This window comes from Rhododendron vialii, chromosome 4a (assembly GCF_030253575.1).
Source record: "Rhododendron vialii isolate Sample 1 chromosome 4a, ASM3025357v1".
Classification (NCBI taxonomy): domain Eukaryota; kingdom Viridiplantae; phylum Streptophyta; class Magnoliopsida; order Ericales; family Ericaceae; genus Rhododendron; species Rhododendron vialii.
The window spans coordinates 19,001,557-19,015,415 of record NC_080560.1 but is presented as its reverse complement, the minus strand read 5'-3'; the positions used below and the strand labels follow the sequence as shown (position 1 = coordinate 19,015,415).

The window sequence follows — 13,859 nt, the reverse complement described above, 5'->3', positions numbered from 1 at the left end:
CTCAAGAAGGGAATCATTGAGCTACGGTCTCCAAACAAAAGACCAAAAAAAAATTTTTTTAAAAAAAACCTCACCGAACCACCACATAAGCAACCCACCGAAATAAATAGAATTTGTCAATCTTTCTTATTAACTCAAGCCAAGAATGTAACAGTTCGTGCTAAAACCATCAAGGACGAAGTATTATTGGTAATCATTAAATCAAAATTGGTCCCCCATGCAACAATGTACAGTTCCATAGCATCAACCAAAAGTTATAATGCATAAGAAAGGTGTGAAAATTATTACTCAAAACAATTGACCTGTCAACTTGTATATGCAAAAATAGGCTTCTTGACCACAATTTAAGGGGACAAAAGGAAAAAGACAATTGGATCTAGTTAATCCAAGCCATTGGGTCCCTACAATTCTCGTGATTTCTTTCCAAAAAAATGAAGGTACAACGGGAAGGGGAAAAAACAAAATCGAGGTATAAAATGAAGGTGAAGTAGAAACTGAGTCTTCCATCAGAGTTCCTTATACAATCCTTGAGTAAATAGTGTGTGGAAGGACCCAAATTCAGCTCCTGCAAAGTTTTCCGAGTTAATAGTTTGAAAAGTGAGAATTAAGAATACTAAATATTAGATAGAAATATTAGGAAACATGAACTAACTACGACAAATTGGACATTAGTCCACAAAATTTTTCTAATGCAGTTTAGCAATTTAACCCTCTTCGAACCTAATTGCCTACCTAATGTATGTGTATTTAGCCCGTTTATGAAGGAGAGTGTGGCTACACATTTGTTGAAGGTTATAAATAAAGGGACAACAATTCAGGATGATCATGACAAAAGAACACAATAAACTGAATTTATGGGATCGAATAGCAAAAATTTGTTTCATCCTCGTCTAACTTTAGTCTTTAAGATATTTAGATGTGTGCATGAATAAATTTAAACTTGCATCTAGATAAATAAAAGTTGTACCTTTTACCATAGCAAAACCTCAGGATACACAATGTTTGTCGTGGAACGGGATGTATCATTGGAGAGAAGGACACTTGTACGATCACCAAATGTGCATCTAGATAATGCTACATATAGTTGTCCATGACTAAAGACTGGAGTACGCAAATCAATTCCAACAAAATTGACAGACTGTCCTTGAGATTTATTAATAGTCATCGCATATGCCAATCTGATTGGAAATTGATGCCTTGTCATCTCAAAAGGCATTCCAGAAGAAGAGGGTGTAAAGGATATCCTTGGAATAAAGACCAAATTGCCAAATTTATCTCCTGTTAAAATTTGAGCTTCGATTATGCGATTTGCACATTTGACAATCATTAATCGAGTGCCATTACATAACCCAGCCTTTAGAGCGATGTTTCTCAATAACATTATTGGGCAACCAACTTTCAAGTCCAATTTAAAAGGAGGCAAACCGGAAGGATTCAATGAGCTCAAGTACTCATTAGGATACCGATTTGTGATAGTATGATCATGTGCATCATCAAAGGACATTTTGTCTGCTGTAAAATAAGTGGTGGTATCCCCTAGAAAAACATTCAATGCTGCAAGATTGATAGCACTAACATCATCATTTCGGGCAGAAAGAATTGTGCATTCATTAAGGAAGGTCGGTGTTATGGTACCCACTACGGCTAGCTGCAGATACACAGTAAATAACAACTCACTAATGGATCTGCACTTTTGTATTATTGATGGAAGCTCTACTATTTCTTCTAGATTAGTCCCAATCTAAAAGTATAATAGAGATAGTCAAGACGATGAAGCAATAACAAAATGAAAAGTACTTTTGATTTTCTTAAAACAATTAAAGGAGTACCTCTTTCAAGAATTCTGCAAAATTTGAATTCGCAAGGTCTGTGTTACTTAAGCGCATGTTCAAATTCAATGTCAAAATGTGCATACGATTCCATTGCACAAAACGTCTCAACGATGCTCCCACAATTTGCTCTTGAACTCCTTTTGGTATGACTGGTAGAATTTATCGAAAGTCTCCCCTGAGAACAATAGTGATACCCCCAAATGGCTTATCATTATCGCAAATGTCTTGGAGTGTGCGATCAACTGTTTCAACACAATATCTATGTTGCATAGGGACTTCATCCCATATAATCAATGTTGTAACAACTCTGCCTATAAAGATTGTTTGCTAAACAAACAAAATGAGTCTTCCAACACATCAAATGGAATGGAAAATGTTGAATGTGCAGTGTGACCTCCTACCAATAATAATGAAGCGATACCAGATGAAGCAACGTTAACTACGACGTGTCCAAGGCTACGACATTTCGTGGCAACAGTATTGTACAAAAAGGTCTTTCCAGTTCCAACACCCCCATTTAGAAAAAAAGTCGTTCCTTTATTCTCAAACACCGAGGTGGTGATTGTAGTGTAAACGACACGTTGTTCTTCATTGAGACATTCAACATTGATATTCGCATCTGAATGCTGGGCATCAAAAATGAGTTGTTGATGCTCCGATATCAATCTATTACCCACTACTATACTCCAATTCACAATAGGCAATGGCATGGGAGGAAAGTCTTTTAAATTTGTACCCGATTCCTGAAGCAATTCGTCCAAGACATATAAACCATAATCTTCAATCTATGCTGCAGTTGGATTTGGAATGGAAAATAATGTTTGGATTTTAAACGCTAGATCATCACAAATATGCATTGCAAATTTTTCCAATAATGCAGCCTGTTGCGATGGAGAACATTGGCTGAGAATAACACAAAACAACCTACGCAACTAGTATCCAGTTTTCATAATTGCAGCTTCTTCAAGACATTGCACCCATTCTTCGTCATCTTCCAGGAGTCCTCTTGTAATACATGCTGATTTAAATGTGTCATGCAAAATATTATTGACTATGCGTAAACATTCATATGATTCTGGTCCTCTAACAACACTCAGTAGGAGGCGTAAATAAAATATTTCACTAGCATTAGGGCTAATAAAGTACATTCTTCCAATTGCAAAACCCCTTTCTCTTGGTTTCCACCTCTTTTCTGATTTTATCCAAACAAAATGTTGTGGAAATTCTTGATAGGTGAATGCACGTGCATCTACATTTGCTTGACAATATGCAAAAAAACCAGCTAATGTTGTAATGTCTTGCTCAGCCCTGGCAACAATGTCTTGCATTGATTCTTCAGTGTTAAATAGGCTATTATGTTTTCCAGGTAAATGAAGTGCGAAACGTACCACTGTTGGAATCTCTTCATGCATAGAATGACTGAATAGCCGCCAAGCTGCTACTACTGGACCAATATACCTTGCATCGAGATATTCCTTGATCTCATCTATTAGTCCCAACACCATTGTTGCATGATCATTGCCTTTGTAGATGTACTTGTGGATATATTTGACACATCTCATTCCCGGGCAGATTTCCACATTGATATGGCAATTGAATAGTCTAGAAAGGTAAGTGATGAAGCGATTTTTGGTCACCTCCAGAAGAGGGGTACCTCAACCATCCATCTAGTCCTTCAGTGGATGAAATGGCTTCCTACATGCTCGATTAACGACCTGCACTACAAAATAGAAAAGCTATGGGCACCGGTGTGGCTGTTGCCATCACCCCTCCGATGCCTAAGTCAGTCGATCTGCTTTAGAAGAGAGTATGGACTGAGTATGAGTTCTGTAGTTTTTGCATTGCGTACCATTGTGAGGTGGAGATGTGATCTTTATATAGGCATTTTGGGAGGAATCCCTTGGGACCGGGACTCTTAAGTCTCATCCGCTCGTGGTGGGTATAGATAGGTGTTGGAGTGTCCTCCTTACCTTAGGAATCCCCTGATTCTTATCAGGTTTGAGGAGTCCCTTCACCTTTGGACTCTTGTGCCTGCTTATCAGGTTAAGAGTCCTTACGGTGCTGGGACCTCTTGGGCTTATCCGCACATGACGGAAATAGGTTGGAGTGTCCTCTTTACCTAGGACTTCTTAGGTCCAAATCAGGTTTAAGGAGTCCCTTCACCTTTGGACTCTTGTACCTGCTTATCAGGTTAAGAGTCCTTACGGTGCTGGGACCTCGTGGGCTTATCCGCACATGACGGAAATAGGTTGGAGTGTCCTCCTTACCTAGGACTTCTTAGTCTTTATCAGGTTTGAGGAGTCCTTTCACCTTTGGACTCTTGTGCCTGCTTATCAGGTTAGGAGTCCAATTGGTGGACGGATCTCTGTAGTTATCCTTTATGGACCGTGGCTTGACCTCTTCTGAGGAGATAAGGCTTGTGGCTGCTCCCTGAGTTCCCTTCGTGCATGGGTTTCTCACGGTTATCCCTTAGGATTCGCAGCCTCATCTCTTGGGATGAGATAAGGCCTTGGATATTCTAGAAGGGGAATAAGAGTCCGACTTCTCTGAGTCTTTTCGACTGTACGAACCTCTTGCATGGAGTGTCTCATAAGTCTAGCTGCAGGTTTGTCATATTTTTCGAGCTCACCTGGTGAGCTGAGCTCGGTATCTTTCTATGAGCTGTGTTCGTGAGCTGGCCTCCGTCCTTGGACTGGTTTAATAGAGGCTAGCTATTATAGGCTAAGATTCCATGTTCTTGGGACTCTAGCTCGAGCCCTTAAGGCTGTGCTCACGAGCTCTTTGGTTTGGGCTGACCTTGGGATGACCTTTGCCCTTAGGCTGGTCCACTGAGCTCAGTTCTTCAAGCTAAGCTCCATGTCACTAGGTCCCCTACATGACCCTTCATGTTGTGTTAGGCTTCCTGGTCTGGGCTGACCTTGGGAGGTTATTTCCTACTTATCAGTAAGCATTGTATGGAACAACATCCTTGTTATCAACTGGTTGACCCCTAACAATATACACCTTACCATCATTACGACGTCGATAGATTGGATATCCATCTTGGTCCGGTGTAGTTGTTTCCGAAAAGGCTTTGGGGTATTTCTTAGTGCATTTTCCATTTTCCATACATGCTGCTTGAGGATTTTGAGCACCACATGGTCCATGAACCATGCAACCCTTAACAATATTTTAAAAAAAAATCATAGTTAGGACATAGAAAAGACCAACAAAAAAATAAAAAGACTTCATACCTTAACAATATCAAAAAGTGAAGGGTCTTCTATAGGATCTGGCAATTCAGCACATACTACTTTATCGACCTAAGCACATGTATGTATTTTGTCTGAACCTTGGAGAAACAAAAGTAAATGCATATGCGGTAGCCCCCGTTTTTGGTGCTCAATTATATAGACATATCCAACAATTTTGCCAAACACTTGCTTCTTTTTTATCTCACTCATCAAACATTTTCGCTTCAACTCAAAAACACGTGCAACCAAATCTGGACGATCAACAGCTTTTTGATGTGGTAGCAAAGCCTCAGTAATTTCAGGCCAATTGGGATTGGCAGTCATTGTTAGGAAAATGTCTGGATGTTGATTGTGCCGTGTGATAGCCATTGAATCCTGAAATATTTGGAACATATATCTGGGACATCTAGGGAACGAAGATGGCAAAATAATTCGTTTACCAACTTGACCAGGCCCCAACCCATCAGGACCAATATCTGCGAGATCATGGTAAAGTTCGAATCGAATTTTTCCTTAGTTCAACCTATGAAAGTTCAATCGATTTTGCTTAGTTGCTGCCCATGCATCTACGATAAACTCTTGGAATAGTTTCTCAGCTCGTAAAATGGTTGAGTACTCCGAGTCCCGTTGAAACAAACGAAAGCTATAAAATTCCATTTAAGTCAGTCTTTTATTTGTGTATTGTTTGGTTCGTACATCCCAATGTCTCATCTTAGGTTCCCATCCAAGCTCACCACGGGGAAACAATAAAACATAATGCAATGGTAAATAAGTCGGGTGGCATTCATTAACTCGCATTAGCCTATTATTTCCTCTCAAATGCAACACAATATCTCTCATTCCACTTTTCTCGGTTCCATTGCCAGGTAGAATTATTGCAATCTCATCTGTTGTTGGGAGATTATACCTCCAACGATCGGTTGATGAACTATAATGAAGATAAGCAGGTAAATTTGGTCCCACTGATTCAGATTGATTCAAAATCTCAAAAGCTCGAAGAAATTTATCAGGAAATGGATTAAATGCCAACAAACTATCTTGAATTGTCTTGAGGACATCTCTTCTCAAGTGCGAATTTCTGTGATTGCGAGCATTTAGAGCAGACTCAGGGTCGTATATGTACAGCTGAGAATAAATTACTTCATTCCCTGGCTGTGGCAGCAATGATCCCATTCGATGACGTAATTCACCATGGATAGTGAACGATAAAGGCCCTCTTCCGTTAAGCACTCTTGTATCTAATTTAGCACCAAGACTTGTAAAAGCATTAGTTGCATTATACTCTCGACTATGATGACGAAATGATTTTGATCGCTCATCATTGCCATCGTATAACTCTTGTAGCGCCAATGGCGGTGCAATGAGGGATGGTAGCTTAATCTTTCCTGTAGGGAGATATTCCCGAGCACATACATTTAGTTGCCGAACACGTGATATTTGGGAGCACGTGGTAAGTACGACAGGACATACCGCCAGGCAGTTCGGTGAACAGCGAAATGGACCAATGATATGGGAAGTCATTGATCCATGCAGTCTGTTCGGCTAATTAAGGGCCAATGACATGAGAAGTCAGTGGTGTAAACTAAAACTGTTCGGCAGATAGAAACATTCTGTTTACGTTAGGACCAAGTTACATGTGAAGTATCTGGTCCAGGAAGTCTGTTCGGCAACGAGATGACCGAACAAAGGAAAGAACTTCAGTCAAGTATTGGAGCATAGGGAACATTCTGGAAGAATCCAGAAACAGTGGTGTTCCGTTAAGGAATAAAGATCCCGAGAATATAGGGTCTGAGAAAGATACCCAATGAGAATGGGATGTTCGGCCAATAATGGAAAAGAATCCTAAAAGGGCTCTTCTCTAATAAACTGATAAAGGAAACGAGAATCCTTGATATACTGGGTTTCCTATACGAGTTGGGAATCCTATGGAAATAGGGATGCTTGGGCAACAAGCGTACGAAAATCTATAAATAAGAGGTAAACCTAGAGGTAAAAGGTACGAAATACTTTACATTCTTATTGCTTTCCTACTGATAATTAGGGTTTGACTACTAGTACGTGATACTAACTTTGGCATCGGAGGGCCTTTGCCACAAGAGGCAAAGGTGCGCTCACCCCCTGTCTATTTTGCAGATTAGGGTTTCGATGACGAATTAGGGTTCCGGTGAAGAGGCACGAGTAAGCCGTTGCAGTCCAGTTGATCCGAAGCATCAATTGTTTTCATCCCCCTACAATTGGCGCCGTCTGTGGGAAACGAAAGAGTTCCCTTTTGAAATACGACTATGGTAGAAGTAAATACAGCAACACCGCATGACCCAAAAGATGTGTTAGATGAAGGAAGGGATAAATCACCACCTGGGGCTCCGAGAAAGCCCCAGGGTGGGCACAGGAGGACCACGAGTAAGGGCCGCCCCCTTACCATCCATGACAACTCAAAAAATAGAGAGGGAGAGACGGCATCGAGATCCACGAGAAGGAGTAAATCCCATCGAAGGGATGAATCGATCGCGCACTCCAGGAGTGTGCACCGTAGCGACGACGTTCTTGATAAAAAGAGGTAAAAAGTCGAGGAGTATGCTCGACTGATTAAAAAATGAGAGCATGAGATCAGAGAATTAGAAAGAATCAGGGAACATCCGAAGGATTCCGGACTATCTCGAAGAAATTCTAGAGGCAGTGGGTATGCTGTGGTACAATACAGAAAAGCTCCTTCACGAGGAAGAAAGAGCAGAAGCAGAAGTTCAACCCCAAAGCGACATAGAGCTTCTCCACGAAAAGAGAGAAGCAAGACCCAAACACCAGAGAGAAGGGCTTCTTCACGAAAAAGGAGAAGCAGAGACGGAAGTTCCACCCCCGAAGAGGAGGGAACAAGGAAACACCATCGAGACAGGTACGAGAGACCTGATGCTGATTGGGCCAAAGCCATGGCTCACAAGTCAAAGGAGTTCGAGGATGGGACAGTGACTGCACTAGAAGCAGCACGCAAGGCATTAAGTAATATTGCAGCCTCCCCATTTACAAAGAGGCTACAAGAGGCTAGGTTGCCGAGCAGAGTGAAGCACGGTGCGTTTGTACTTTACGAGACAAATACGGATCCCGTGGCTCACATACAGCATTATCAACAGGCTATGTTTATGCATGAAGGGGATGATTCCAACTTGTGCAAGATGTTTCCCTCCAGTCTTGGCAAGGTGGCTTTATCCTGGTTTCATAAACTGGCCCCACGATCCATATGAGGATGGAGGCAGTTGGCCGAGGAATTCACTGCTCGGTTCTTGACAAGCAGAAAAGCCCCAAAGACCTTTGAGAGTCTTTCCACCATGAAACAGGAGGAGAACGAGCAAATCAGGGATTATGCAAAGAAGTATTGGGAGACTTTCAACGAGATTGAAAGTTGCAGTGAGGAGTACGCAATTGCTACCTTCAAGACTGGTTTGCCTGTTCGGGGAGAGTTGCGTCGTTCATTGAATAAACATCCGGTAGCCACACTGGCTAAATTGATGGAACGAATAGAGCAACATGCCAGAATGGAGGATGACATACTCCGTGAGGATGGCAGGACGGTTGCCGAACAGCCGAAAGCATCTGCCAAAAAGGTGGATAAGCCAGAGCCCAAGACTTATAGAGAGAGAAGGGAGTATGGGCAGGCTAAGAAAGAGCCGTACAAGGATAAGCAAGCTTCTGACCCCAAATCTTTCTTTTCCATCACTACAGTTTGGAAGGAGCCAATTTATAGGATTCTTTATCGAATAAAGAATCAGCCATATTTTAAATGGCCACCAAGTCTAGGCGGAGACAAGGATGCAAAGCGTGCTACAAATCAGCACTGCAGTTACCATAAAGATTGGGGCCATATGACCGAGGACTGCGAGATGTACAAGAGGCACCTTGATGATTTGGTCTCTCGAGGCTATCTCAAGGAATTTATCCAGGAGGATCCAAAGGAGAAAGGGAAAGCTATGGAGCTGGGTTATGAGCAAAACCCTAAAGGAATAATCCATATGATACATGGGTTGGCCACACCTTATACGAGAAATGAGGTTAGGCTGTTATAAAGGCAAGTCAAGCACGATCAGCACATGATGCGATTGGGAAACAAGAGAGGGCGAGAGACTGATGTATGCAATGAGAGCTTGGCATTCAGTGATAATGACCTGGGAGAGGTCTAAATACCCCACAATGATGCTTTGGTCGTAACCCTACGAGTTGGGGAATATGACATTGAGAGGATTCTTGTGGACTCAGGAAGTTGTACAGAGGTGTTGTACTACGATGCGTTCAAGAAGCTGGGATTGGCCCAAACAGATTTAGAGCAATCTACAACACCCCTGATCGACTTCAGTGCAGGAGCAGTCTGGCCCCTTGGAAAGGTAACACTACCTATTCGGGCTGGGTCACTGGTGTTGAGGACGGATTTCTTAGTAGTCGATGTTCCCTCTTCCTATAACGCGATTATAGGAAGGAAATGGTTGCACAAGATGAGGGCAGTCTCCTCGACTTATCACCAGATGGTAAAATTCCCAGGATCGAATTGGGTTGAAGTGCTCAGAGGCAATCAGAAAGTGGCACAACAATGTTTGATTTCAATCATTAAGAAAGCCCCAAAGGTCCACCACGTTCATACATTAGAAATACCAGACCAACCAACTATCGAGGATGTTGGAAGAAGTCCGGCTGAAAAAGTGGTTGAAGGCTTGGAGAAGATTCAGATCAACGAAACTGATCCTGAGAAATATTTTTTAATTGGGGAATCATTACCAGCAGAGGAAAAGGCTGAATCAATAAGATTTTTGAAGGAATATGTTGATGTATTTGCATGGATACCAGAGGAGATGCCCAGAGTGGATGCAGATGTGATCTGTCACCATTTAAACATTGATCCTCAACAAAAGTTGATCATTCAGAAAAAGAGGAGGGCAGCCGTGTAGCATGTGGATGCAGTAATAGAAGAGGTCGATCGTTTATTGGAGGCTAAAGCGATACGCGAGGTCTACTACCCAGAATGGTTATCCAACACCGTTGTGGTGAAGAAAAAGAATGGGAAGTAGCGTGTCTGCGTAGACTTCACAGACCTAAACAAAGCGTGCCCAAAGGATAGTTTTCCTCTTCCAAGAATTGACCAGTTGGTTGATGCAACCGCTGGTTATGAGCGAATGAGTTTTCTCGATGCATATCGAGGGTATCATCAAATTGCTATGTTCGGCCCTGATCAAGAGAAGACTTTGTTTATCACACCACGAGGGTTGTACTGCAATAGTGTTATGCCGTTTGGGCTAAAAAAATGCTGGGGCAACATACCAAATACTTGCAACTATCATGTTCAAGAAGCTCCTTGGAAAGACTGTGGAAGTCTACATAGATGATATGGTGGTAAAGAGTCAAGAGAAACGGGGGCATATAACTGATTTGAAAGAAGTTTTCGAAATCTTGAGGAAGTACAAACTGAAACTCAACGCTTCGAAATGTGCGTTTGGAGTTGGTTCAGGAAAGTTCCTGGGTCATTTGGTAACCATGAGAGGGATAGAGGCTAATCCCGATCAGATTGCTGCCCTACAGAGGCTACAAAGTCCCAAAACCACAAAAGAAGTCCAAAGGTTGACTGGAATGGTTGCAGCACTTAATAGGTTCATCAACAGGTCAAGTGACAAGTGCAGACCCTTTTTTCAATTGCTGAAAAAGAGGGAGGGATTTGAATGGGGAGCAGAGTGTGAACAAGCCTTCTAGGACCTGAAGAAGTATCTGGCCGAGCCCCCACTTTTGTCAACACCGCAACAAGGTGAGTCTTTAATTCTATACTTAGCTATTTCCGAGCATGCAGTAAGTGCAGTTCTGTTGAGGGACTTAGGGATGGAACAAATCCCTATTTATTATGTTAGTAAGACACTGCTAGATGCAGAAACGAGATATCTGCCGTTAGAAAAGCTTGTCCTGGCACTTAGGACAGCCACAAGGAAACTGCCACACTACTTCCAAAGTCACAAAGTTGTGATTTACACAGAGTTTCCATTAAAATCACTGCTACGAAAAGCAGACTTCTCGAGAAGGATCTCGACATGGTCTGTCGAATTGAGCCAGTATGATATCGATTATCAGCCACGAACGGCAATCAAAGGCCAAGTATTGGCTGATTTTGTGGCAAAGTTTTCTCCCACGGTGGCTCCTCTGCCTCTTACGAGAAAGGAGCAGGCAATAGAGACATCACCCATGAAGAATCAACCCTTAGCCGAACAGGATCCTATGGAATGGAAGCTATTCGTCGATGGATCAGCATGTAATACTGGTTCTGGAATTGGTGTTGTCATTTTTCCTCCTGAAGGAGTGCTGATTGAACTATCTGTTCGGCTTGGATTCAGTGCATCGAATAATGTAGCAGAGTATGAGGCACTCTTGGCTGAATTGCGGAGTGCAAAGACCCTAAAAGTAAAACGGGTTAGGGTGTATTGTGATTCACAGCTTGTGGTGAACCAGCTGTCCGGTGAATACGAAACTCGAAATGAAAAGATGATGGCCTACATATAGGCAGCCAAGGACTTGCTTGATACCTTCGAGAGGGTGTATATTGAACAGATAAGCTCTGGACAGAATGCTCATGCAGATTCATTAGCTTGGTTGGCTGCAGCTGTCCCAACTGAGTTCAAAAGGAAGGTGGCAGTAGAATATCTGAATAAGCCGAGCATTGGGAGGAACGTAGACTTGGTCTTGGACGTGAACCAAGGACCAAGTTGGATGGACCCAATCATGGAGTTCTTACGAGATGAGATACTCCCTTCTGACAAAAAGGAGGCTCACAAGATTAGAATCAAATCTGCTCAGTTCTGGTTGTCCCCAGAGGATAAGTTATACAGGAAATCCTTTACAGGCCCATATTTGCTATGTGTGCATCCTGAGATGGTGCAGAAATTTCTTAATGAAATCCACGAGGGAACATGTGGGAGCCATGCTGGAGGCAGATCCATTGCCCACCGAGCAATTACCCAAGGCTACTGGTGGTCACACATGCAGGAAAATGCAAAGGTGTATGTGAAGATTTAAGAGAAGTATCAAAAATTCTCACCAATGATTCGAACACCCGCCGAGGATCTGGTACCTCTGACAAGTCCTTGGCCATTTGCTCAATGGGGGATGGACATCGTGGGTCCACTACACAAAGCAATTGGGAATCAAAAATTCTTGTTGGTAGCAACTGATTATTTTACTAAGTGGATTGAGGCAGAACCACTGGCTAAAATCACTGAACCCATGATAGAAAGGTTCGTGTGGAAAAGCATCATCACTCGCTTTGGGGTCCCTTACTCATTGATCACAGACAATGGATCCCAATTTCAGAAGAAATTCAAGGCTTTTTGTGCCCAGTATGGAATACGAAATTAATATTCCACCCCAGCCTACCCTCAGAGTAATGGGCAAGCAGAGGCGTCTAATAAAACTATCCTTGATGGGATCAAGAAGAGGTTGGACAAAGCCAAAGGGAAATGGCCAGACGAGTTACCCTTAGTTTTATGGGCTCACCGAACAACGCCTAGGAGGTCTACGGGAGAGACCCCCTATTCATTGGCCTATGGAACAGAGGCTGTTATACCTCTTGAAGTTGGTCTACCGACCAATAGGACTGCACTAGTCGAAAGTGGGGGCAATGACAGGACCCTTGAAATTGAGCTTGATCTTGCCGAGGAGAGGAGAGAAAGGGCATTGTTCATCTGGCTTCCTACCAGGAGCAGCTAATGAAGAGCTATAACAAACATGTTCACCCTCGAGAGTTTGGTGTTGGGGACCTCGTACTACGAAAAGTACTCGGCAACACAAAGGTGGCCAATGAAGGCAAGTTGGGGGCCAATTGGGAAGGCCCTTATCGAGTAACCGAGATTGTAGGTATAGGGGCCTACAAATTGGCAGATTTGGATAGTAATCCACTTCCGAGGCCTTGGAATGTCCATAATCTACGAAAATTCTTTGTTTAAAGAATCATTAAGTTCTGTTTTAGATTTGCACTACGTACTTGTGTGGGAATTACGAATATAATTCCTTTGTTCTAGTTTTGAAGGGTACGAATAACGCCTTCTTGAGTTTTACATATTAAGAATAAAATCACTTTTTAGTATAACTGTTGTGTTCTTGGTATTTGTTTGAAAAATACGAACTACGAGATTAGTTTCCCTCATTCGTATTGGGGAGCAGGGTATATATTTAAGAACGTAAAACTTAAACACTTGTATGCCTTGTTTAAGTACGTGAAACTTAAACGCAAGTATGATTCTTTAAGTACGTGAAACTTAACGAATACATGTATGAAAACACTTGTATGGAATTTACAGTACGAGACACTTGTAAAAGTTTATTGGCTTGGCTTAAAGCAAAACAAATATATGTTAAGCCACACTTATTCAAGTACGTGAAACTTAAATTTGGTTGAGTACGTGAAACTTAACACCAGTATGATTGTTTGTAAACAGTCTGTTGCAACAATTTTAAGTACGTGACACTTAACATATTTTCAGTACGAGACACTTAACAAGTATGAATACACTTGTATGTATTTACGTGAAAAATACAAGTATGAAATAACTTGTCAACAGTACGAGAAACTAAGAAGCAAATGATTTTAAGTACGAAAAACTTAGATTCAGTACAAGTAATCATGTTTGTAGGATTTGCTAAAGTACGAAATACTTATGCAAACAAGCAACATATATGATTAAAATGATCAAAGTACGAAATACTTAGATTAAATTGATTTGCATCCGAACAGATGCAACAAAAAGGGTAGCCGAGCAAATGCCACGAAGGGTCGAATACC

The 13,859-nt window shown here is 41.9% G+C and overlaps 1 protein-coding gene across 1 annotated transcript; it reads right to left on the bottom strand.

The window, feature by feature from the left end:
* Positions 1–970: 970 nt before the first annotated feature.
* LOC131323775 (uncharacterized) lies at positions 971–3,337 on the bottom strand. Its single transcript, XM_058355618.1, has 5 exons — positions 2,810–3,337; positions 2,227–2,575; positions 2,027–2,143; positions 1,830–1,981; positions 971–1,741 (listed from the first exon to the last, which is right to left on the bottom strand). Exons 1-5 carry the CDS (start codon positions 3,335–3,337, stop codon positions 971–973), a joined length of 1,917 nt encoding a protein of 638 aa, XP_058211601.1.
* Positions 3,338–13,859: the final 10,522 nt, after the last annotated feature.